Source organism: Thunnus albacares, chromosome 9 (genome assembly GCF_914725855.1).
Source record: "Thunnus albacares chromosome 9, fThuAlb1.1, whole genome shotgun sequence".
Taxonomy (NCBI): domain Eukaryota; kingdom Metazoa; phylum Chordata; class Actinopteri; order Scombriformes; family Scombridae; genus Thunnus; species Thunnus albacares.
In genome coordinates this window covers 4800942-4826738 of record NC_058114.1, presented here as the reverse complement: position 1 = coordinate 4826738, position 25797 = coordinate 4800942, and the positions used below count along the sequence as shown (strand labels likewise).

General features: G+C 41.8%; 1 protein-coding gene across 1 annotated transcript; it reads right to left on the bottom strand.

Annotated features, from left to right (window-relative positions):
- Nucleotides 1-12: 12 nt before the first annotated feature.
- On the bottom strand, nt 13-24282 carry LOC122988354 (solute carrier family 22 member 23). The gene is made up of 10 exons (XM_044360602.1): nt 22689-24282; nt 20163-20266; nt 18884-19038; nt 5743-5929; nt 5328-5455; nt 4379-4481; nt 3976-4202; nt 2639-2671; nt 2377-2500; nt 13-1806 (listed from the first exon to the last, which is right to left on the bottom strand). Exons 1-10 carry the CDS (start codon nt 23115-23117, stop codon nt 1386-1388), a joined length of 1911 nt encoding a protein of 636 aa, XP_044216537.1. The 5' UTR covers nt 23118-24282; the 3' UTR covers nt 13-1385.
- Between the last annotated feature and the right edge of the window lie 1515 nt (nt 24283-25797).

Sequence of the window (25797 nt, the reverse complement as noted above, 5' to 3'; positions counted from 1 at the left end):
TTAAAAATGGAAGATGTTTGGTATATTATGACAAAAATTGTTTATGGGATGGTTTATCTATTTAATGTGCTTATATCCTATAAATGTAAGGTTGACGGTCCATACATTATATCATTGAATGGCACATGAACACATACCTTACATTTTTATGCAGTCCTAAGGGACACTTACATACTAAAGTGTATAAATGTACACTAATCACGACTAGGCCAGGTCTATGCAGGCTATGCTGCACTATTCTAATTTCACAAATGTTTATTTCAAAAACTGTAAAATATTGTGCTTTCTGGCTAGAGTTACACATCCTAGGAGAAGGATTACAACATTACCACAGTACAGAGAACAAGGAGTGAGAGTTGGGAGTGGAATATTTGCTAGTTAAGGAGGTATTTCAAGCAACAAAATTGCCCTTGGCAGCATGACAAAATAAATACTGGTTTTCTTAAATTACATTGTATCTCCTCTGTTTCGTTTAAAAGAACAGAGCCACCATGATAAAGCCATTTAAATGCTGAGACGCATCATAAGACATACAGTAGTACACCGACGAGGTCACAAATGTCCGTTCAACTCTCAGATTTGTTTAGCATTACCCACAGTCTCTACAGGCTACACATACGGTCTGCCAAGGTCTCCGGCTGTTCCGTCACATCAGACAACCATCATACACCCACACCAACAGCAGTAATGCTTACTTTAAAAAAAATCAGTGTCTACACTGACTTCACCTCTGAGGATAAAGTGCCACATTGGACTTCTAGTAGAGGGACCACAAATAAGAAGAAAATACATGTAAAACCATTTGTGCCCTTTCATGCAAAAGAGTGGTAGTGGTTTAGCCAATCCCTGGATCTCCAATGTGTTGGCTAAAAATCACAAACACTTGATTGTGTCTCTGACATTTAGTGCAAAAGAACTTATAAAGAATTATAAGATGCAGTGAAATCCTCTCTCAACGAGTCAAAACTACAAACAAAAAACTCACTGAGCGCTCATTATTGAAAGCTAAGTCTGCTCTACTTTGCCTCTTTACTTGCCCCGTGTCTGCTTCTTTTAACCTGTGAATCATTCATGAAAGAGCGGACGGCAGTGCAAGGAAATCACCAACACCACTGAAGACTTTCATATTATTCAACACACACTGACTTCAGATAAACGCAGTCCAGTACAATATTTTTGGCAACTCCTGAATGAATCATAGTCACTACAAACTACACAAATTTACTATCATCACCATTTCAACCATGACAAGAGTTCATCTGGTTTATCCAAATAATTCTTTTTTCCCTTAAAAGTGTTTTTTTTTTTTTTATTTGGTCACAAGTTCAATGACCTTTCATTCACGTTAATGCAACTAATAGCACAGTAGTAGACAGCTATGATGCTCATACTCCATTGGCTATGGCACGATTGCCAATCACCTCCCCACCAGTCGCCAGGGAGTATGAGGCAGGTACCGCTGCCAGAGCGGTGGCTGCTGCCACTGTAGCTCCCCCAGTGGCTGAGAGGTGTAACGGTGTGTCGTGGACGCGGGAGTAATCCCTGTCAGTCTTGGCAAGAAGGAGGTGCTGCTCTCCGGGATGGAGCAGGGTCTGACGGGTGAAGGTCTCTCCGTCAGCCAGGCTCTCCGGCAGGGGCTGGCCCCGAGGTTCGGGCAGCAGCAGCAGGCAGATGATGCACAGCAGGGTGCAGCAGGCGAAGATCACATGATGCAAGAAGTAGCCCTTCTGGTTGTGGAGCTCCATGATGGGTGCAGTGAGCATGCCAAAGCCGGCACTCGCCAGGACCAGGCCCAGACCTCCACCCCTTCACGAAGAGTGAAAAAGAAGAAGTATAGCAGATCCACTATTGAGACAGTCTGATATGAATTAAACTAACAACAGCGTAAGTACTGATTGTACCACAAGATGGCGCCAAATGGCAACTTGAGAACTGGAGCTGTGACCCAACATTTCATAGATTTTAGTAGTTTATCTACAGCTCCATCAAACAACTGTCATTATCAATTACTTTCATGATTACAAACTTGATTAATTAATTAAACATTCAATTATTTGTCTATAAAACATAAGAAAATAGTGAAAAGTGATGTTTTTGCTTTCCTAGAGCCTGAGGTGACATATTCAAATCGCTTATTTAGTGTAACCAACAATCTAAAACCCAAATTTATTTAGAAAAATATCATATAAGACAAATAAAAGCCACAAATTTTCTAATTTGAGAAGCTGAAACTAGCAAATTCTTGGCATTTTGCTTGAAAATCGATCAATCATTGTGCTTCATCAGCAGCTCTATTTTCTGTATGTGTGTCATAAAAGGTAAGTCAGGAGGCTCCTGTAAGTATCTAAATGTGTGTTTATGATCATCCAGGCTCACCTGATGACAGTCGGAGTGATTTCAGCACAAAAGAATATGCTGAGGGTGCTGACGGCGTGAGACGAGAACATGCCAATGATGGAGAAGGCCACCGAGAACTTCCTGTTCAGAGTGTCTCGCAGAACTATCCAGAAGATGACAAGAACATGTAAGCAACCAGACAACATTCAGCATACAACAACATCATTAGTTTATATCTAATCTGACAAATTCCCAAAGGCATCATAAGGTTACAATAACACTAAGAGGTGGACAGCTGTACCTGTGTCATGGCGAAGGCTGTACTTCCCAATTACTGGATTCCATTAGCGAGCATCGGAGAGAGAGGAGAAAACATGACATGAGTAAGCACAACAGGCTGCTCGGTGCTGACACAAACAAGCAGAACAACCTTAAGGAGAACTCCGAAGAGTTCTCCAATGAAGCCTGAAATAATGACCACAAACTGCGGATGTAGGTCAGAAACAGGAAAATGAGAGGAGGCTCCTATTAGCCAGGAGTTGAACTGCTGTCTGTACTGTTTTAATGGCACAAGGGGCAGCGCACAATGTCTGTAAGTACGACTCAGTTTGCTGATTAATTTCAGTTTTCTGTTCTATATGTCCGAGATAGTGTTATATAACTTTCTAAACTCTAAACGCTGATTTTCTCCACTGACTTGAACCTTTGTTAAACTTCTCCCCCCGAACAGCAATTGTCCAATTATAGCTTAACAACCCTGACTCACTTGGCATGGGAGGTCAGAAAGCACAACCACAAGTGCAAGGAATGAATTCAACAGTTCGTTCATTCAGAGGAGTCTGAAGCTGGTACTTTTTGCTCACAGGGATTACTTCTACATACATTTACCTCATTATTTGACACTTTAGCCACAGAAAAGCATAATAGGTCCCCTTTAAATCATAAATCTCACATTACTGTAGCTTGGTCAAGTGTGTTTTTCTGTAGGAAGTATCTAAATGGAGCTGTTAGCAAGAAATAACATCTATTGTTAGGCCCATTTTCCTTATAATGTCATACTATAATACTAGCAGCATCTAGATTTACACTACAAAAGAAGAATAATGGCTGCTCTTTTACTTTCTTTTATCAGACTTCTACATGGGTCAGCAGCTGGTGAAGATGCTGACTTTTCATCTGGAACTTGCCTCGTCCTTTTTTTTTTTTTTTCATCATCACTGCACCACTGAGTAAGCATAATCTCAAATTTGGAGCCATCAAGTGCATACTTTTATAGGGTTCTCGTTTTCAGATGAGTCAGCCAAAAACATCGAAAAGTCAGCCAGAGATTTATTTTCCGAACCACTCACAGAATTAATGTTTGTTATCTAGCCAGCAACAGCTGACGACATCTGCCGGAGACCTTGAGACAAGATCAATGATGGCCGACTAAAATGAGAAGCCTGCTTTCTGTTTTGCTTCGGTTTGACGTCAAAGACCACAAATGACAAATTTTAATCAACAAATCTGCGACTTTGTCATTGTAAACTGCACAAGTGTTGTGCTACAATCCAAACTTTGACAGGTTTATCGGTAGGATCTAAAGCTTACCGGACAGTTAACTAACTGTCTGGTTTATTTCTCTGTGCGATTACTCACAGTTGAGCAAACCCAGCTGTAGCAGTGACGCCAGAGCTGTTATGATCATGAAGGTGAGCAGCCCTCCACGCCGACCCATCAACCCCACCATGGGGCAAAGCGCCAGGCAGGTTGCCACGGCGATGCCAGCCATAGTGTAATAGTCCGTGTGGCACAAAGCAGTGGGCTGGGCCTCAGGGTCCATCATACTGCGGGCGAAGCAGTGGTGGATCCCATAACCTGTCAGACTGCACAAAGACACACAAACATACAGTAAGGACAGGGAGGTGATACCTGAGACATGCGTCTGCCACGGGGCAAGTGACGAGCTCATGTTGTAATTCATGTTCCCTCAACACAACGGATGTTGGCTTTGATTAGCAAAGGAACTGTACAAGCTCAGCCACAAACACGACACACTTACGAGTTGACACACAGCACCACAATGTTTTTCCACAGGTTCCTGGTGCTCATCATCTTGACAATACAGGTCCTCTGGGGTTTCTTGTGCAGCTCCTGCTCCAGCTCTGGTAGGAAACATGAAACGCACACCTTGAGACCTTTCCTTTCAGAAGGTAATGAGAGACCGGCTGCTAAGGGACTTTTAGTTCAGAGAACTTGATGTGCTGTGGGGCCTTTAGATAGATATAGGACACACTTTGCCCACTCTCATCATCTATCTGTCTGCTCGGCCACTGGGACAGGCAGAAACAATGAATCAAAGAGTAATTCGGGAGAGGAGGAAGGGGCAGTGGCAGAGAGTGGAGAGGTGTAAGTGAAGGAAATCACCAGCATGGCAGTAATTTAAGGACTGGACAATTACTGGACATTTAATTATCAACTATTTTGATTATTAATTGACTGTTTGAGTCATTTATCAAGGAAAAGTTCCAAAAAATGTAAAATGTGAGGATTGACTTATTGTTAATTGACTATCTTTGGGTTTTGGACTGTTGATTGGACGACACATGGCATGAAGACGTAACATAAAAATAATTGAGCCAATGATCACTAGTGACAGCCCTAGAAAGAAGTCTGACGTTATTGATCTTCCAGTGAGAAATCACTTATGATCTTTCTATAGGGGCACATATGTGTATATCTGATTGCAAATGTATTTCATCATATCAACAGCTGGGGAAAATGCTGCTTGAAAACTGAAACGTGTTTGCACGCATCAAAAGGGCAACCTCGAGTCTGTGCGTTTGTTGCATGTTCATTTCATCACATAACAAGAAGCAGCTGCAACATATGAAGAATTAAAATAATTTGCAAAATGAAGTGAATAAAGCAAAAGAAAGTATAACATTTGTAGCAAAATGGATTTCGGATCGTTCGTCTTGTTTATTGTCCCTCCGTGAAATCTTTCTCACCTGCAAGAACTCCACTGGGCTCGGTTGTCATGTCAACCTGGTTCTTTCTGGCTATACGCAGCATCATGGCTTTGGACCGCCTGTAGTGCTGGGTGGCCAGCAACCAGCGCAACGACTCGGGAAAAATCCTGGAGAGAGAAAGAGAGAGAGAAAGAAACACAGAAAGATAGATGGGAAGGACATGGAGAGAGCGGACAAAGAAGGATGAGAACAGAATTTGTTGTGAAAGCAAGAAGAAGAAACGAACAGAAAGGGGGAAAGAAGACAATAAGAGAAAGAGAGTATTGTTTGTTGGCCGAATGTGCTCAGTACTGTGTAGCGCAGTGTGTACTGTACAAGCCGTCGCCTGGCTCAGTGCAAAAAGAATCTGCCCCCCCCCCCCACGCAGTGGGTTTCCTGAGAGGGTGGGACTCACCAAACGTAGGGCAGCATCAAAACGAAGGGGCTGATTATGACAATCTGCAGGACCTGCCAGTCATCGCGGTCCGGCCAATTGCGGCACAGTGCGGCCACCCCTGGCATCAGTAGCTGCCCGCCTACCATCAAAAAACTGGCCACCATGGTCATGGAGAAGCGCCAGCCTGGCAAACAAAGCTCGATCCCTAAAATAAAGACACAAAGAGGTGCAGAGAGAAAAGGAACATTTAGTTTGATAGAAAATATAGATTTTTGTAGTGTTGGTGCACCAGTGGAGACAAGTAAATAATATATAAGCTGTATTTGTGTGCATGTGGATGTGGTTACCATTATAAACAAAGCAGCAGCCTTAATGGCCTGAAAGAGTGTGATATGTGTTTGTTTAATGGTGGGACCAGTACTGATTTTCCTGTCTGAATAATTGAGGACTCCTACTACTGTTCCTTCCCCTGAGAACGCACTAGTTTAACACCAGACCTCTTTATAAACTTAAGATGGACAACACGTTGAACCTTTTGAGAGAGTTCAACTGCTCTTTGAGTGTTCTGCTGTAAATCCCCCCCCCCTCCACCCCCGCCCACTCCACCCCTGACTGGGTTCCCATCCCCTCCCCTACTGCTTGTAACATGGTACAGTCCAGATGGCCTGGCCCATATGGCAAGGTCTTTTTGAAGGTGACCATTGTGGGTGGATGAGGAGGATGAGGAGGAGGAGGAGGAGGGGGGGTGGACTCACTAACCTGGACTCATGTACCATTACTTCTTATTGTGGAAATGAGAGAGAAGAAGAGAAAAAGAGGGAGAGAGGGGAACAAGAGGGAGAGAGGAAAATAGGAAGAGAGGAGCAGAATACCAATTACTTTTCCCTCTGAAGGACACGGAAAAGTCCCTCCATTCATCAGTGGAATCACTGAAAGAATGATAATAAAGACTTGCAAGAGAGAGGCAGAGAAAAAGCAAGGAGGGAAAAGGAAGAGGGAAGGATAGAAAAACAGAGATTCATAGATAAGAGAAAGATTCGGAAATGATTCAGTTAGAGCGTGAGACAGAGGTTCTGAGGAAGAAAAATATTAAAGGTATTACTGGAAGTCCCCCCCAACCTCTCTCTAGATGTTCAGTTTTTGGGAGTTAATCTCCACAAACCTTTCCTGAAGGAACCAAAACACATGGAGGAAATTACATTGACCCATAATCCTGAACTTGCCTGTCTGCTTCTCTCTAGCTTGACTACGTGTATCACAGGATTAAGAGAGAGTCTGTCTGTCATCCAGTGGTGGAATAAATATTCTGATCTTTTAAGTAAGTAGAAGAAGCAAAACCACATTGTGAAAATACTCCAATGAAAGTAGAATTCCAGCATTCAATATATTATGTAAAAGATATTTACAACTTGATCTTATGTACATAGTTTTGGCCATCATTTTTATCAGTTATGGTAACATGGTCTCAGCAAAGTTACTGTTAGGAAAAAGAAACATGAAAACACTGGTCTGTTTACAAGTTTTAACAGTTTAGACTATGCAGATTGTGTAAACCATTTTATTTGGAGGCAAAATCAAACTTAGCACACCCATATTGTCTGTAGTAATCCCTAGTTGAACAGGAAAATGGTGTAAAACTGCAAGCTCAAACAGACCGACCTCCTGGGTCAAAGTTGACCTTGGAAGTCGGTCTATAAACTTTGATGGATGTTTTACCGTTCAGTTTTGTTTCCCCTTGACTGCTCGTGTTTCTTGCCTCGTGTCCGTTCTTTTTCGCTATATTGCCGCACACCCATAAACTTAGAAAATAAAATCCAATTGTAAAAAACTGGAATTATTCTTTAACGCTGCAACATTTTCATAAAAACAGTGGATCAAATGACTAAGTCACAGAGAATTAATACCTAACTCAACAGTTCTTCTCAGCTCTGGGGAGCTTTTTAGCCTCTTTTAGCTCATTGTTTTGGTTTTTCAGTCTGTAAAGCTTATCAAGGCAAGGCGAGTTTATTTGTATAGCACATTTCAACAACAAGGTAATTCAAAGTGCTTTACATAGCACATGAAAGGCATCAAGACAGAATATAAAAGCAACACAAGGCCATAAGTAAAGACATTTAAATACACTTAAAAAGAATTACATTAGAAATAAAAAAAAATAGAATAGAATAAGACAGATAAAAGATGAGGAGGATAAAAAATACAGTGCACTGTAAGACATTAACTCTCAAATTTGGTTTAATAGGCTCTGACTTTTAATCTTTCTTCCTTGACTCCAAAGACTTCAGTTTTGTGTTTGTTTAATTGAAGAAAATTCTCCCGCATCCAATCATTGATTTGTTCAATGCACATACTCAGTGCTTGTATTCGACCAAAGTCTCCTGGTGATATGGTTATGTAAATTTGTGTGTCACCTGCATAATTATGGTAACATATTTTGTTGTTTTCCATAATCTGAGCCAGCAGTGGCATGTAGATGTTGAACAGAAGAGGCCCCAGAATGGAGCCTTGGGGAACTCCACGTTATTTTTGTCCACTCAGATGTGTAATTACCTATCAACCCTGTTTCAAGATGTCTCAGGCTGCTGTTTTCGGTGAAAAAGCTCAGATAAATTGTTTGTACGCTACCTGCCCAGCACCAAACAACAGATAGACAACATTAGCGACTAGCTCGTGAACATAGTAGAGCAACACATTCACCATAACATTATAAGGTGATAATATGTGAATGTTGTGTTTACAGCTTGTTCTGCTGCCCAAAGTGGACAAAATTTATATAAATGCAGCTTATAATATAGCTTATATTATCCTACATGTATTATTGCATTATTATTACTTAGCAGTATTTTAATGTTGCAGCTGGTCAAGGTGGAACAAATTTTATCTGATATACGCTGTTTGTCAGTTTAAGGACATGTCATATTTTATAAAATGAATATACAGTATGTTTTAAATGTAAAACCTAAATCTATAATAATAATATAAAATAGGTGGAGAAAAAAGTATAACATTGCCCCCTGAAAACATGGTGTACGTGTAAAACAGTACTTGCGTAAATGTACTCTTTCAACTACTTCTACTACACCCCGTCTGTCTGTTCTGACAAACAACACAGCGTTGTGTGTATGTGGTACCTCTGTCCACAGCAGTCAATAGGGATGTATCAGACTGAGCAGGACACACACACACACACACACACACACACACACAAAGACAGACTAAAGAAATCAACTGTACCTTGGCAAAGGCAATGCATGCCTAAATCAACCTCGCAAAACAAAAACCACTCCCCAACTCTCTGGGGAGGTGTCTGATCCTGCCGACTCTACTGGGATAACAACACACACACACTCACACACACACACACACACACACACACACATGCTGGCAAGGACCTTTTGTTCCAGCTGAGTGGGAGAATGGTTCTCCTTGTGCTGATTATCTCACTGTGCCCCCTCCACCCTCCCCCCCCCCAGGCTGATCCTCCCGCATCCCTCACCCCCCTCCTGCCCATTCTCCCCTCTTGCTCATCATGGCTGAAGTGGCTCTCTCACCCTCTGTAAAGCCACCATCCCCCACCTCTACCCACCCTCCTTACCCCCTTGCTCCTCCCTCCCTCCCTCCCTCCCTCCCTCCTCCTTTCACCAAGCAGCTTCTCCACTGCCTTTACATCTGAAAGTGAACAGTTGCAGAAACAAAAAACTATAATGGAAGAAAGGGAGACTAAAAACAAAGAGAAGGCAACAAACAAAAAGCAGCTGATCTAATGGCCATACTGATCCACGATGACAAATGGCTGACAGCACCACCACACACACACTCTCTGTTGTCTGCTGCACCCTTGCTAACCTTGCCTGGGGCATGAGAGCAGGGTGAAGAGACAATTGGCTTTGTAACAGCATGAGTTCAGAATCAGAACCACCGTCTGTGTTAGTGTGTGTGATGTAAATGTATAGAGGTAGCAGATGGTAATAATAGGTGATATGCATTTCGGGAAAAAAAGAGGGATGTAGCGCTGAAAGTCAAACCAAACAAGTGAATTACCATCAACTTAGATGAGCAAGTAATTGTTAAAGTAATTTATAGAGACAAAATGCCCCAAAAATACCTTGTTCCAGACTGCTGCTTCCTCTGTTTTATATCACAATAATTGACCATAATAATCATAGTCGCAGCCTTAGGTGGATGACTTCATAGAAAAGCAGTAATAGGAAATGGACAGAACAAAAGGCTCGACAAGGGCACAGTGTAACAGTACGTTTCCCCAGCTGAGTCAGCAGTTGTCATCCCCCCCAGCTCAAAACAACACACACACACACACACACACACACACACACAAACTGCATGTCTCTGTCACTATCTAACAGTCTCCAAGGAGCAGAGGAAGAAGCAAAGTTTTTAACCTTGGCTCACTGTTGGAAAAGTGACTGCAGCCTAATTCCTTTGGGTCCACGCAAACCTCATGATTAAAGAGATACTCAACTGAAAATTTATCCTTTGAGTGCCAAATACTCACTCACCCCCTGTAGACTTGAGAAGTGGATCTAAAAAGTTTGAAGCATGCAACAGCGGCTGTAGTCAGTTGGGATTCACAGCATGTACAACGGATTCCAATGTTGACCCAGTTTCATGACAGAAAAAAAAAAGAAAAACATACCAAAAATGTCCACAGAAACTTTTCAAATGATTCTTGCAGAATAATCCACTTTTATGATGTTTTATGTCTCAAACAAGAAATGTTTTCAAGTAGTTTAGGGCACTTTCCAGTCTCAAAAAAAGTCTCTCAGTAGTCAGGTCTAGATCAAGTCTCATTTTCATGACATAAATATATTTTTATATTTCTATATTTTTATTCTGGGGCTCTACTTGAATATCTTTGCATGATTTACGGTTCAAAAAACTCCTTATTTATCTTATACTGGCTCTTTATGCAGCCCCTCAGTTCAGCCTCTGTCTGAAACAGGCTACTGTCTCTTTAAGGCCCCCCCCCCTGGTCCCAATGAGCCCACTCTGTTCTGATTGGTCAGCTTCCACCGGCTCCAGAGGCTACATAAACAAACAATAACAGTAATAATTCTTACTACTGTCTTTTACGACTTTCTTTACACGGAATGTCAACTTCTCAAATACATCCGTACATGTTCAAGCCTGAATCTGATGCTAGTGGATAACGTGAACAGCCTGTGGAACAACAACAGTAAAAAAAATTTTAAAAAACATTGCAAATGACGTGTTCAGAGCAGGCTGAAACCTGGACTCTTGTCGTTCTGGGAGCATTTTTCACCTCAAGTTTTTGGAAATTTGACCATATTTAACATAAACATCCAACATCATAACAGTATATAAATGACAAAAAATCACAAAAAGCAGAATAAGCCCCCTTTAAAGATGCTTTAAGACTGACTAACATAGTTAAATACACTTCTTTTATATACTGAACCTACGAACAGTGGAGACGTAAATTATGCTGCAGGTGTGGTTTGAAACGTCTCTATGGATGTTTTGATGGGTGTTGTTATTGTTGTCACTCTGGGTTGCAATTAAAATCTAATGTAACTGCTGTTAATTCAAGCTGACTACAGTCATGCTGTCCTTCATTAAGAAGTAGGTTACAAACTTTTCAAAGCCACCTCTCCAGCCTGGTGAGTGCTTTAATCCTGAAAAGATGCATTTAAATCTCAATAAATACTTGTATGACCATAAACAAAACACAAACACTGTCCGCTGGGTAATAAGCAGACATGACCACAAGCTGAGATTTTAACATCATCAAATGAAAAGAAAAACAGGAAAAAAAAGCATGAGAAGGAATCCTTACAGCCCCCACAGGATGGCCCTGAGGAAGGTGCTAAATTACAAAGTAATAAACCTGTGCAAAACTGGTGCAACAACCAAACATGCACAGAACACACACACACACAGACAGACACACATTAACACATTTACATTAGCAGAACAAACTAAAGCTTCAGCTGGCAGCTCCAGTGGAGTTTATTATGCGCTGCGTGCTGCAGCAAGATAACAGAACGATGAGAGATTTCAAATGAGCCTCGAGAATATGAGCAAGTGAGGGTGTGAGTGCTGTTAGTAATAAAAAATGGTAGTGAGACAGAGAAAAGAGGGGGATGAATGGGGCAGAGGAGAGCCGAGGGAAGCGTGGAGTGAAAATGGAAAGTGCCAGAGAGCTGCTGGATTCAGAAATAGAAATTCAGCGTTGCTTTTATGGTGGCTGAGGGTGAAAGGAAAGAAAAAAAAAAGGCAGCAGCATTTTTGTAGCACACATAATGAATCATATACAAGTATGCAGATTGAACACTGCAACCAGAAACACATACATGCATATATATATATATATATATATATATGTATAATCATCCATAATACAGCACATGTGTGCTACATGCATGTTTTTGATTCCCATTCTGCTTCCTGCTGCAGTCTATTTAGCACTCAGCTGCCAAACAGATGTAACAGTAATTATTCTCTGTTGTGTTTCAGCATGTTTTTTTTTTTTTAACTGTATAGTATTTTCTGTTGTTTTATCTCTGCTTTAAAATGAAGCAGGACTTTTGGATTAAAGTGCTGACTTTCAACCTTAATTTGAAGATGTTCACAACCATAATGAATGTAAATATCTGTTGTTTTTTTTTACACAGTCCCCTTGTTTAAACACGATGCAACAAGACAAGGCAACCAAACAGTGTTTGTGAAGCCAAACAGTGGATTGCTCTTGACTGGCCAAATTAGTCACATGACCTCAATCCATCTGATCATGTATTTCACCTACTGAAGGCAAAAAAAACCCCCCTGAAACAAGCATGAAAGGGAAGCTGGCTGCAGTATAGGTCTGGGGAAAAGACTTCACATGTTCACTGCAAAGATTTGACATTAAATATTAAAGATCTCCTCCAGACGTTTTTTAAAGACATAAAAAAAATACTCTGCTTAGAACAATAAATTGTGTCTGACATGTTGTTTTTTTTCCCACTTCTGTTGGTTATAATAACATTGTACTCACCAAAGTAAGTAATAACCGAGAACATGGTGACTTTGCTGCAACAAAGTCCAAACACAAGCCTTCAGACGGTCAGGAAGGTTGTAAACAAGCTGTCAGTTACTCCATTTTATCTTAAAAAAAACCCTGAATTTGGAGATAGTGAGTGCACCCAAAATGTCAGTAATAATCCCTCATTGCACTGGAAAACTGTTTCCACACAGCTGTTTGTTTACAACCTGTCTGATTACGTTGTTTGTTTCTAGTGTTGTCATTATGTCCTCAGATCTCAGCAATTAACTCGGTGATTACAGTATTATCATTACCGGCAGGAATAATAGCCAAATCTACATTAAAAAAAAAAAAAGACCTAGTAGTTTGTGATAAACTGGAATTTCCTTTTAAAGGGTTTTGACTTTATGTAAGTTTTTCTTTTCCAATTACTTTTTGGCTCCCTGATTTGAGGGACTGAACATAAAAAACACTTCCTACACTGTCTCATGGATGTGAGCACCTTCAAATGAACGCTGAAAAGTCAGTGCATACTAATTTTTTCATTTCTAATCCAATGTGCTGGGAGTATAGAGCCAACACAACTAACTAATATGTCACAATCCAAATACTGAGAGACTGCACTGAGTCTCTATTGGCAAATAATAAAAGGAGAAACATGGTACAGTAATGATAAATTTCATATTCAGTGTCTTCTCTCCATCTGTGTTGTTTTGGTTTGGTATAATAAAGTTTCTATTCCTTGCAGCTCGTGTGTTGGTACGTATTCAGCCTTTCGAGGATGTGTTTATTGGGAAGCTACATGTTTTTTTTTTTACTGTTAATGGGACGGCAGCGTCTATTATCTGCAATCATAGTGAGAGTTCACTTCAAAGAGAGTCATTCTGTGGCGGTGAGCTGTTCCACCTACTGTATGCATCTACACCTCACGCGCTCTGCAAACACCTCACATAAACACCTTTTTTTTTTTTTGTTTCACTTCAAAGTGCATGCATACAATCTGTTCTCTCACACACATGGCAAAAAACACAAGACAGTTCCCTATCACTGTCAACACAGAACACACACACACACAAGTGAAATGTAGAGAAATTGCTTCCCATTATACTGTATGTATTTGTTGTTTCGGCAAACTGACTGTAATGAGAGAAGAAAAATGAAGAGTTGAACAAAGATAAGAGTCTCCTCTCTGCCAGCTGGTCCTGAAGTTCTGCCCACACACATCAGGGCTTCAGGACGGACACCGAAACGATCTGGCTCAAACAAATCATCAAATCGAGAAACAGGACGTCACCAGCAGAACAGGCAACCCAGGGAGGCCGAGCTTAGTTCACTTTGTCATAAAAGAAAGGTTGAGACGGAATCTCACTTCCTACTGAGAGAGAGGTTTATCCATCTCCCCGATCCTCAGAAACTGTCCTATCTATGTGGGTACGCTAAGAGAAAAAGAGCAAACCGTAGGAAGATACAGGGGGAATGTCCACTGTTTAAAAAGTCATCAATGACATCAAGATAAATTAGCCGAGCTTGAGTTTCCACCTCTAAAATGTGAGAAGAGCTTTTGTCAGCCTCCTATTTGTCCCATCAGAGTACAACACTCAGGCCCAGACATGCCTTTCATGGCTGACCTGAGATTTTAATGTAGATTACACAGTCAGTTAATAATACAGAAGTGCCTGAGCAAACAGACATGAATGCCTTTGTCTTTCAAGGTAATTAAATGCTAATTGAATTGAGTTTTTTACGCCCTTGCACAACCTACTCTGCAATCATCTTCAACTAATCTTCAGGTGACTCATGTTATTTATTCAGAATTCAAATTATGCTCATCATTAGTAGTCATTAATAAAAATAAATGTTTTGTCAGGCTCTAGGGATGCTAATGATGGTCTGTTGGCTGGTCGGTCCACCAATTTGGTCCAGACTGAAATATCTCAACAACTATTGGATGGATTCTTATGACATTTTGTACAGACGTTCATGTTCTCCAGAGGATGAACCCTACTGTCATTGATCCCTGAATTTTCCTTTAGCGCCATCATGAAGTTGACATTTTTGGTTTTTAATGTAAAGTCTTGCCAATTGTTGTAAGGATTGTCATTAATTTTTATACATAAATCTATGGTGTCCAGAGGATATATCCTAATGATTTTGATGATCCCCTGACTTTTCATTAACGCTACCATCAGGTCAAGATCTTCACTCATCCGGTGAAATATCTCATCAACGTTAGATGGATTAGTACTAAAATTTGTACGGACATTCATGGTTCCCAGATGATATATCCTGACTTTGGTGATCACCTGACTTTTATTCTATCGCCACCATGAGGTTGACATTTGCCATTTTGAGTGAAATGTGTCAAAATGATGGATTGTCTTGAAATTTGATATTCATGTTCCCTACAGGATGAATTTGGTGATCCCTTAATTTTACCTCCAGCAGCATCATAGGGTCAAATTTCAATGTATCCAATATTTTGGTTTATGGGCAAATACGTGTAAAACTAATGACATTCCCATCACCTGTACTTTGTGTTACTATGTGTTTAATTAGCCAACTGTAGCATGTCAACACACTAAACAGCCTAAATACAACCTCACAGAGTCTAGCATGGTTGATTCTTAGTCAAGAATTTGAGCTAAAGTTTTCTCTTTTTATTTAGGTCATGTTTATTCATCCAAATATGATTTCAACTCAGCATACACGCAAAACAGAGAGCTTTAAATGGATTTCTACTCCACAAATACACTAATTATATCAGTCATCTTAATTATTTTTGCCATTTGAGCTTTCATCACCTACTGCAGATTTTATTATTTGTATTTGTAAAGAGTAAAAAAAAACACTCCCACCACTCCTCTGTTACAGTTCTCTCTTCATCTTCCTCAAACACACACTGTGTGAATAAATCTCATTCCACTCTTACATTCACAACTCCCTGTGAGTTAAAGGGCAGACACCGCAAATTACAACATTATCTGTGGCCTTGTTCTCACCTGGCATTAAAAAGCATCTTGGGTGATCCAATCACAAATGTACAGTTCTACGTGCAGGTGTGAATTCACCCAAAACGCACTGAGATACGATTGCTCAGACCACATTTTGGAGGTGGTCTGGGCATTTGGCCACATTCTTGTAGCAGTGTGTACGCAAATGTGTCTTGGGCCACATTGAAGGACCGCCTACTCAACTAACATTGTTTGCATAAATGGATGAACGTAGTCATTTGTGCGCCAACGGCGTCGTATTGAAGTGTGAAACAAGAAAAGGCCACAACAACAGGCAAAATGGATTCTTGTGAATGTAGTACACATGAGACACGCTGTCTGATTTCCATTTGGGCTGAAGAGTTTTTATTTTACCCGCGTGCCAAGGTCTTTGCAAACCTCTTCTTCTTCTTCTTTTAATTTCCGGCAGACTAGGCACAGAAAGTCTATCACTCCCTCCCACCAGTTAAAAACAAACAATGCATTTGCAAAGATGCACATGTTTACTTGCATATAGAGCAGGAAAGTGAGATCTAACACCAGGTGTGAACTGACGTACTTAAAGTTGTCCACTTGTGATCAGATCACCCAAAGACACATGTTAATGCCAGGCGTGAACAGGGCCTGTGTTTTGTTTGTATACATCACAGATTAAATTCCACTCTCAGAAGACTCTCGGCAGAGGCGTCCATTTTGTTTGTTTGTTTTTAGAAGCAGTTAAACAAAGATTTATCAGGAACCCCTGCAGAGAGGGACAAAACCCCCACCACCACCACCACCAACACCACCACCACCACCCAGGCTCAAAGTCTGCACTCACTCCACGCATAATGTATGACTAATCTCTCACTGGCCTGTAAGAAAGGAGAGGCCTAGAAGAGGGTGAGAAAGAGAGAGAGAGAGACAGCAGCAGAAGGGAGAGGGGGACTGTGATGTGGGATGAAGACGTTCTCATGAGAAATGAAAACGCTGTCAGCTATAATGTGTCATTTTGAACACGGAGCCCCGGAAGAGACGGGGCAGGAAAAACAAATCAACTGCTGTGGCGCCACAGGCTTTAAAAATAAAAGTGTATATAGTAGTTGGATAATCAGAAGCACTGATTACATGTTGGTGCCACAAAAACAATGAAAATATTACAATATGCATCATTTTAAACTGTAAAGGCTGATAGACTGATAATATACACATGAACTACACATTGTACAAATTAAAGGACAGCGTGAGGTGAGCTCTGCTATACTTAACCCAAACCAGATCTGACAAAGTATCTGGTGTCATGTCGGGTTCAGGTTTGGTTATTTTCAAATGTAACTGAAACGATTAGATAATAAATCAGTTAGTCAGTTGACAACTATTTCAAAAGATTGATTGCTTCAGTCATTTTCCAAGCAAAAACTGAAATAATGTTTCTCCTATATGAGGATTTTCTGCTTTTTGCTTTGTTTTATGTAAACACACATTAAATATCTGTCCTTTGGACTGTTGATCTGACTAAACAAGTAGGTTGAAGATGTCACTTTGAGTTGTGGGGAGTTGTGATGGACATTTATGACTATTTTTTGACATTTAGATTAGATTAGTTAAAATAATTATTAGTTGCAGCTCTATAATTTTGTCTCTCTTTATCTCTCTGCCTGAGCCAATCACACACAAGCTCCAAAAGATGCAGGTAAAAACCTCCACAACCTCTTGGATTATTGACAGACCACAGCTTGTGCGGATGTGTCTGAGCAGGTGGTAAGCAGCACAGGAATACCGCAGGGAACTGTACTCTCACCTTTTCTCTTCATCCTGTAAACCTCACACCTCCAATACAGCTCCTGTCATCTGCAGAAATTTTCAGATGACTCTGCAGTTGTGAGGTGGAGGGGTTTACAGATTCCTGGCTGTTCACCTTGACAACAGGACTGGAAATATAACGCTGAGACTGTACTTCTAGAGGAAGCTTAGGTTGTTCGATGTGCGCAGCAAGATGCTGCATATCTGCAGAACGTGGGCTCTGTGCTGGGGACTGCTCTGGAGCCCCTAGAGTTGGTTGTGGAGAGAAGGATGTTGCACAAGTTGCTCAACATAACGGACAACGCTACACACACACCCCCCTTACACAACCTTCTGGTCAGACAACAGAGTGTCTTCAGTCGGGGGCTCCTTCAGCTCTGCTCCATTCCTGCCCACTGCAACAGCATCTACAATGACTCCCCTCTGTGCCACATGCACAATGGACATTTTACATTTAATTTTCAATGCACAATGGACATTTTGCATAAAATTCTTTTTTTATTCTATTTTTTCTACTTTTACTAACTTTTTCTATTATAGTACTTTTTGTATATTTCTGGTAATTCACGCACACACCTCATTGTGCATGGTTTCATAAGCTATGTGTGTTTTTGTGTTTTTTATCATCATCCATCCATCCATCTATCCATCCATCTATCTATGTCCAGCAGCTTCAGGTCTCGAGTTGGGTTTGGGTCTCAAAGTTGGCAGGACCAGTGAAGTATCAGTTGGATCAGGTCCCAAAGATGTGGGTGCAGTCTGGGTTTGGGTCTCAATTTAAGGCCTGTGTAGAACTTCACTTCTACCGTTTTCACATGACTTGTGTTTAACATTTAAAAGACTTTAGTCTCATAATGTCACCATTGTAGACGACACTATGGCTGCCTTTTCTCTTCTACTGCTATAGATTGAATGTTCGCTACTTTGGTTTTGATTTCGGGTAACTGTTGTCCCTGATCTCACAGTCTGCTACTCTTTATAAAGGTGGAGACTTGCATTCTATGTCTAACCAAAGAAACACTTGAAACTAAGAAAAGAAAACATGCAGAAAAGGCATACGAAGCAGTCAAGGTAAAAGGAGAAAAGAAAACAGTTGAATGATGATATTCAAGGCACAAATATTGAACAGCGAGGATTGTTGCTTCTGGCAACGAGGAAAATATAAAAGCCTTCTCACGATAATGCAAGCATTTTAAGAGACGCTGCAAAAGCAAAAAAAAAAAAAGGTCTTTTTCTCCTATCTAAAAGGTTTTTCACCTTGTCCCTTCTAGTGCTCTGTACTCTTAATGTGTCACTCATCAGACTTCAACACAAAGACAGAGGGAGAATGGGGAAAACAAGAGTAGCGGGAAAGCAGAAGAAAGGCAGACAGGCGTGTACTTACTGAGCACATAGAGGGAGAGAGCGAGGCCCGCCAAGCAGAAACCCTCAAAGAAGCGCAAGGTGCTGAACATGGTGACGTTTACAGAGAAGGCAACACTCAGACCAAACACCAGCATGAACAGCACGGAGAGAATCAACACTGGGTGACGACCAAACCTTAGAAACAGAGAGAGAAGAAGAAAGAGAAAGATGTGTCACAAACTGAGAGCAGAAGAAGCTTTAGATGTGTGGTCGGGGCAAAAGAGATCATTCCCGTCATTGTTTTCCTTCGGACTCTGTGAACTTCCTGGTTTGAGGGGGCGGTCAGTAGGTCAGTGGGTCAGGTCAGAACTGAGGCCTCACTGGCCGGCACATTTCTTTACATTGTTTCCATAGTTACTGATCCTAAACACAATACATGGACTTTTTTTCCCACGAGGCAGCTCAGGCTGCAGACGTAACCACAATGACCTGAGTGGATGACAGCGTAACTTAAAGGATCGGTTCACCCAATTACAAAAAGACACATATTCTTATTTTCTGCCAGTCGTATTTAGCCATGCAAATAGTTTTGGTTGGATTTACGCAGCTTTTGATGTGTACAAACAAGTGCAACACTATGAATGCCCTCCAGGGGAGACTGTCTGGAAATGTACAGCCAGCTTTTCCTTCAGTGTGGCTGTAAACACTTTTGCCCTCTGACAAGACCTTGTACAAACAAGTTTTTCTTGAGCAAAATCCAACATGTTACCATTTAGCTGAGCACCTCTGGGCCTGACACCGCATTCACGTCATATGGGATTGTTGGGAAAGACGGAAAAGATTCCCTTGTTTACAGCTTGCGAGCATTCATATCATCAGACACTTAAAGACAGTTGTATGATTCCAGAGTTGGTTGAGTAATGGTTAAAATTAATTATCATGAACAATGGACTTTGGCTGATGTGAGGCATCAGTGCTTTCAGAATAAGAGTTTCCCTGTTGTAATTACGACTTGGAAGTTGGTGAGAACGCTATTTAAAAGTCGGAAACTCATAATTGCGATAACTATATGATGTGAACATGACATAAATACAGCCTGGTAGAGCTGCTGGCGTGGCTGTATTGTGTGGAAGCAGAAATCTCGAAAACTGATGAAAACTTGGCCGAATGGAACCTAAATTATCTGCATGGATAGATACAACAAGAAGCAAATTACAAAATAATTTGTTTTTATTTGATAATTTGGATGAAACAACGCTTTACGGCTTTCTAACACAAGCTGTATGAGGCACAAAACAGAAATGGAGGAGGCAGCATACCAGTCAGCCATGACACCCATCACTAGGTAGCCAAATATGGAGCCCACCAGCAAAGAGAACTTGGCAATGTGCACCTTCCAGGCCGAGTCACACACCAGGTTCCACTGAAACACAGACAGAGAGAAGAGAGAAGAAGAAGAAGAAGAAGATTAGTCAACTTTTCAGAGAAAACCACCCACAACAAGATAAAAGGGAATTAAACATCAGCAGTTGATTTTTTTTTTTAATCTGAAAGCTGCACTGAGACAAAAAAGAAACGTGGGCATCTCCCATCAGAAGTCTGTCAAACTCACGCTCTCTGACTCACTGTTTTGATAATTCATGAAGGCTGATGAGTGTGCAAACATGCTACGAGCGCTTCTGAAATATTCAAATCGGATGTGCATTTTGAGGGGGAAAAAAAAGGGAAAACTCAAGCTCGGATGCATGTGTGAGAGAAAAAGAGAGAAAGCAGCATGTGTGTGTGTGAATGTGGGCGCGTGTCTATAATAACAGAAATCAATAGTTTTCCACTCTTCCCTTTAAGCCCACGGGTCAGTGAACACACCGCTGCAGCTCTCAGCATCTGAAACTCAGCCAAGGACACATGTGGAAGCACGATGTGTACTCTATTTTGTTGCACGACCCTGAAAGAATCTACAAGAGCCCAGCAGTGAAAATAGTGTTGGTGTTTAACAATGATTTACAGAACACCCCGCTGAGCCCCCGACCGTGCAGAGGAGCAGAGAGGGAGAATAGAAGGGGAATGATTATTGGTTATGACTGATGATTTTGGTTGTGAAATGGCCTGTGGTGTCGAAGGAACATAGTCAGTGTGGGTTTATTATGTACAGGCTGTTAGCGCCGGCGTTAGCTATGAAAACAGACATCAAACACACCGTTTCTATTTTTAACTGGATAAAATTATAGTATTTTTTTTTAAGAAAGAGATTCCTGGAAAACTGCAATTAAATCTGACATAAATTTACACAAGTGCAAGGCAGGATTAACCTGTTAGATGCCCTCCAGGGAAAAACTTAACCCCACTAACCCTCTGATTCTCTACTCTGTGACCAAAAGAAAAGGTTAGTCTATGCAGGAAAAGGCGCACAACCTAGTCCCACATTTGCTGTGTGGTAGTTTGATGAAAGCACATTCATTTAGGAATACATAACCAGTCCATTAGAGCTGCAACGATAAGTCAATTAAAGAAAATTAATCTGCAAGTATTTTGAGAATCGATTAATTGTTTAAGTGCTTTTTCAAGCAAAAATGCCAAACATCTGATCGTTACAAGTTCTCAGATGTGAGAATGTGCTGCTTTTCTTTGATAGTAAATTGAATATTTTTGTGTTTTAGACTGTTGGTCAGACAAAAAAACACATTAAATGACGTCAGATTGTGCTCTAACATACTGTGATGGACGTTTTTCACTGTTTTCTGATGATTTATAGACCATATGAGTAGTCAATAATAAAAATAATCATTAGTTGCAGCCCTTATGTTTCAACGTTATGCTTCTAACTTGGCAACAGTTTGGAGGTCCTTCATGTTTTAACATGACAATGCTCCTAAAGCCAGGTCCGGTTTGGTTTGGAAGAACCTGGCTGGTCTGCACAGAACCCTGATCTCAACCCTGTCTAACACCTTTGAGATGAACTGGAACACAGACTGCAGGTCAGGCTTTATCGTTGGACTTCACTAGTTGTCTTGTGGTTGAATGGGAGCAAAATATTATAGAAAACCTTCACAGAAACGTAAAGGCTGCAGCATATTAATGTCCATTGTTGTACATGTAGAAAGAAGTGCTCATACTGATGTCTATCTACAGTTTTAGCACAAAACTGAAATAAGGAACGTTTCAACTCCGTGATTCTCTTCACAGAGCTTCAAGATCAAGTCAGTTATTGTGGTTTAGTAGCGTATATCCCCGGTCACATTTTCAGTTAAATTAACACAAACCAGTTGACACACACTAAGCCTGCAGCTTTCAGGGACCCCTAGAGCCCCTCAGGGGCCCTTGGGAAATATTCCCAGTTGGTAATCCAGCCTCGCAAACTAGTGTTTACTCTGATGCAATATATCACAGTAGAACACAGTTCATCGTTCATTTCAGTGCAATGACCATCAATTTGAATATTTCAGGTGAGATTTCATGTTCATGTCACACACGGTGTTTTACCAATGTTGAAAACCTCTATTTTCATATTGTGATATTGATTTCAATCATATGGTCCAGCCTTCACACGCGCACACACGCACACACACACACTGATAAAATACAAACACATACACACACATGCTCCTGCTGCAGCTCAACTGCACACACACACACACACACACACACACACATCCTCTCATATTGGGGTCAGTGGGTAAGTTGTCAGTCAGCTGTGTTAGTTGAATCAGACTCTGGTCTAAACTGAGTGGCAGTGATGATGAAGATACAGGATGGTGAGGATGATGATGATGATGGTGAACAGAGAGGGGTTTTTTTTTCCCTCTCAAAGAGATGTGCTGTGGGCCTATCTGCTGCTCACTCGTTACCTTGGTAACCACATTCTGACTAAGTCCCGTCTGCAGCTCCAGCCTCCACTCCTTGCAGGCGCACAGCATACCGCTGCCGTCGCCGTATCCCTCCCCGGTGCCGTTGCCTTTGAGTTGGAGCGCGGGCGCCCCGCTGGTGACGGTCACCGGCGGGGATGCCACGGTCCAGTTACTCTCGTTAGCCAGGGGCTGCACGCACGTGCCATTGGGCTGCGCCAGGAGGAAATAATCCGAAAACTGACTAAAGCCGATGAACAATGCCGGTATCCAGGTCAGCACCACGAGCTGCTTCTGATGTTTCCCGAAACCCCCGAGAGACGGCAGAACCGAGCCGTCGATGTGCGGTAGCAGCCGGGGTACTGGGTGCTCCAGCGGGGTGAAACCGTTCTCGGGCGGGTGGTCCTGCGCCTCCGGCCGGCCGGCTGCCATCACGGCCCGGCCCCAAAGAGAGCAGCTGGGCGCAACAGCGGGTGAAGCAAAGCCCCCGCTCTGTTGCCGTCCGCGCACTCTGCGTTAAGCCCTTTGACACAAAGGAAGCCCACAGTGCAGATAAATCCTGTGTGTAGCCAACAAAAGATGAGCCAAAAAAAGGGGGTCTCCGATCCGTGCAGGCGCACCGAATCACCGAGCAGTCGCCCTCATGGCGAGGGGGCTCGAAGCGACCAGGGGATGTCCGAGTAGAGATTCAGTGTCAGGAGGAGAGGGCAGTGGGGAAGCTCCCGGAGAGGAGTGGACTCGGACAGGCAGGCATGCTCACCAGCATGAGCTTTGTATTCCATGAGTACAGCTCCCACAGCGGGATCCATCCATGTGGGGCTGAGCTGGTCCAGGCCTGCAGGTTGTATGGAAGTGGATTATGGAGCTACATCCAGACTGGGATCATCTAAACATCTGCTGGTCCTTCATCCATGAGCGCCACAGGTCTCATACCTGTCCAAACTGTGACCTCCTGGTCCTGGAGGTGCGCATCACTTAGTTTCTAAAGTCCAGAATATCCGAGCCCCCTCTCATCGCCGGTCCACTCTGAGGGTCTGTTGAGTTGAGAGACAATGTGGAATGTGCTGCTTGGTTTGTCGCCGTCTAGTCAATGGGACACGGTGCCAAAGCGGGGCTTGGAGCAGCGATGGAAGAGGAGGGGAGGTGGGGGTGGGGGGGGACAAACCCCGCCCTCCCCCGGTCGCGCTATGCGCTGCGATTGGAGAGCCTTCAAAGGGCGACTGCACCACTGACGGGCATCTGCAAGCAACAATGATCCCCTTTGTGCAGCCTCTGCCCTCTCCCTTCAATATAAAGCTTGTTAGAATTACTCAATCATTCACCTTTCCCATCGATTGCAGATGATTTATGATGTGACGATCCAGTGAAGATGTTCTCCGGGGTTGTTGTTTTTTTTTTTTGCGCGGTTTGTGCTCGTGCGTTTGCTGATCGTCCCACGGAGGCTGTTGTGCGTCATATGATTTTTTTTTTACATGAGCGTCATATAAATAGGCAGTATTAGTTACTGGTTTGAGGAGACAATGGAGGGATGTCAGAGGGGGGTTTTTTGGATGATGTGCTGCCTGTTAGCCACGCGGGGGCGTTAAACGATCACAATACGCGCGTCCTTGCATCAATTTGGAGCCGTTAATTAAACCCTCATCATTGTAACAAGACAGAAAAATGATTAATAACTATCTCTGCTGGATTAGCACAGGTGCTACGAAGCAAGACGTATTTTAATGTATGAAAAGGCATCAGATTGTTGTGGGTGTTGATGTGACTGCAGCTGGTCCCAAATGACTGAGTGTGAGTGACCTTGAGATTCAAGTGAGTGACAGATTTTCCCCTGGCACCGAAGAAGCCTGCAGCCAAGATAATGTCAGTGTATGTGTGTGTGCGCGTGTGTGTGTGTGTGTGTGTGTGTATTAACCTGATAGCAAACCGTTTACTCCTGATGTCTCTGAATAACATGGAGCTGGTATTCATGGTGCTGCTGACAGTGTAACAGAGAGGTGACAACTGGTGCTCAGCTCTCACACATCTCTCACCTCCTTCCTCACCCCACCACGGCCCTCCTCCTCCTCCTCCTCCTCCTCCTTCTCCTCCTCCTCAGAGACCTAATAAGTTTTAAGATCCAGGAGGAGGAGGCTGAAAATAAGCTGAGGAGGCTGTGTGTGTGTGTGTCATCTGTTACAGTCTGCCAACCACACCCATATTATAGCACATACCAGAACTGGCTCAGGCATTCTTGTGGCCCAGAACAGAATGTGACCCCCCTAAACACAAACACACCACTTAATAAAAATGTTTTAAAAAATAGTAATTATTAGATTAAATTCTAGTAATTGTTTAATTAATTTATGGTAATGATAGTAATGTGTCTACATCAACATGTTAATGATTTGTTGATGCTCCATGTAGCAGCTTCAAAGATAAGATATAATAGACTTTATTGTCCCTTTAGGATTAGAAGGTCTCAACGTCCCTGCATCAGTACATTCATCTCCAGACATGCTTAGATACTTATAATCATTTATACATTAAAAAACACACAATAAGACTTATAAAGACTTATAAAACATCAACATGATACTGCACTTGCCAGTGAAGACACAATCACAAAGTGCGACTATAAAAGAAAATCATTCAACATTTTGGAAATATTTACTTTATTTCTGACAGTGAGATGAGAAGATTGATACGGACAGTGGTGACACACAGTCGCCAGATGAGGTTGCCAGGTAATCAGCGGAGAAGCTGCACAGATACACTAGGCGGATGGATTTATTTGTTTTATTTATTTGTTTGTTTATTTAACAGGGACAGTGCACATTAATAAACATTGCTGTAAATGTGCCAGAGTCAGCCAAGAGGTTATTTTTCATCTGTAGTCCCTGGACAGATGTTACAGAGTCTCCCTAAAAACAGAATATGAGAATGAGATTGAAATTACAAAGTTACTGAAGTCTTTTATAAGCATGCGGAACAATTAATAAAATGAAGAACATATATAATATTAATAAAAAACATCCTTAAAACATGCAACACAGAGACTCATGATACAAGATATGCAAGACAATAAATACATGAAGATATTATTATTATTATTATATACAAAAAGCATGAACAG

What these genes read in the sequence shown, in the direction of transcription:
- LOC122988354 (XM_044360602.1), bottom strand. Translation starts at nt 23,117, where the DNA reads ATGGCAGCCGGCCGGCCGGAGGCGCAGGACCACCCGCCCGAGAACGGT. An exon ending in GTGGTGCTGTGTGTCAACTC is followed by an intron (nt 4,203 to 4,378) that starts GTAAGTGTGTCG and finishes GTCTTTGTGCAG; the next exon opens with TCTGACAGGTTATGGGATCC. An exon ending in ATCACTCCGACTGTCATCAG is followed by an intron (nt 1,807 to 2,376) that starts GTGAGCCTGGAT and finishes CTCTTCGTGAAG; the next exon opens with GGGTGGAGGTCTGGGCCTGG.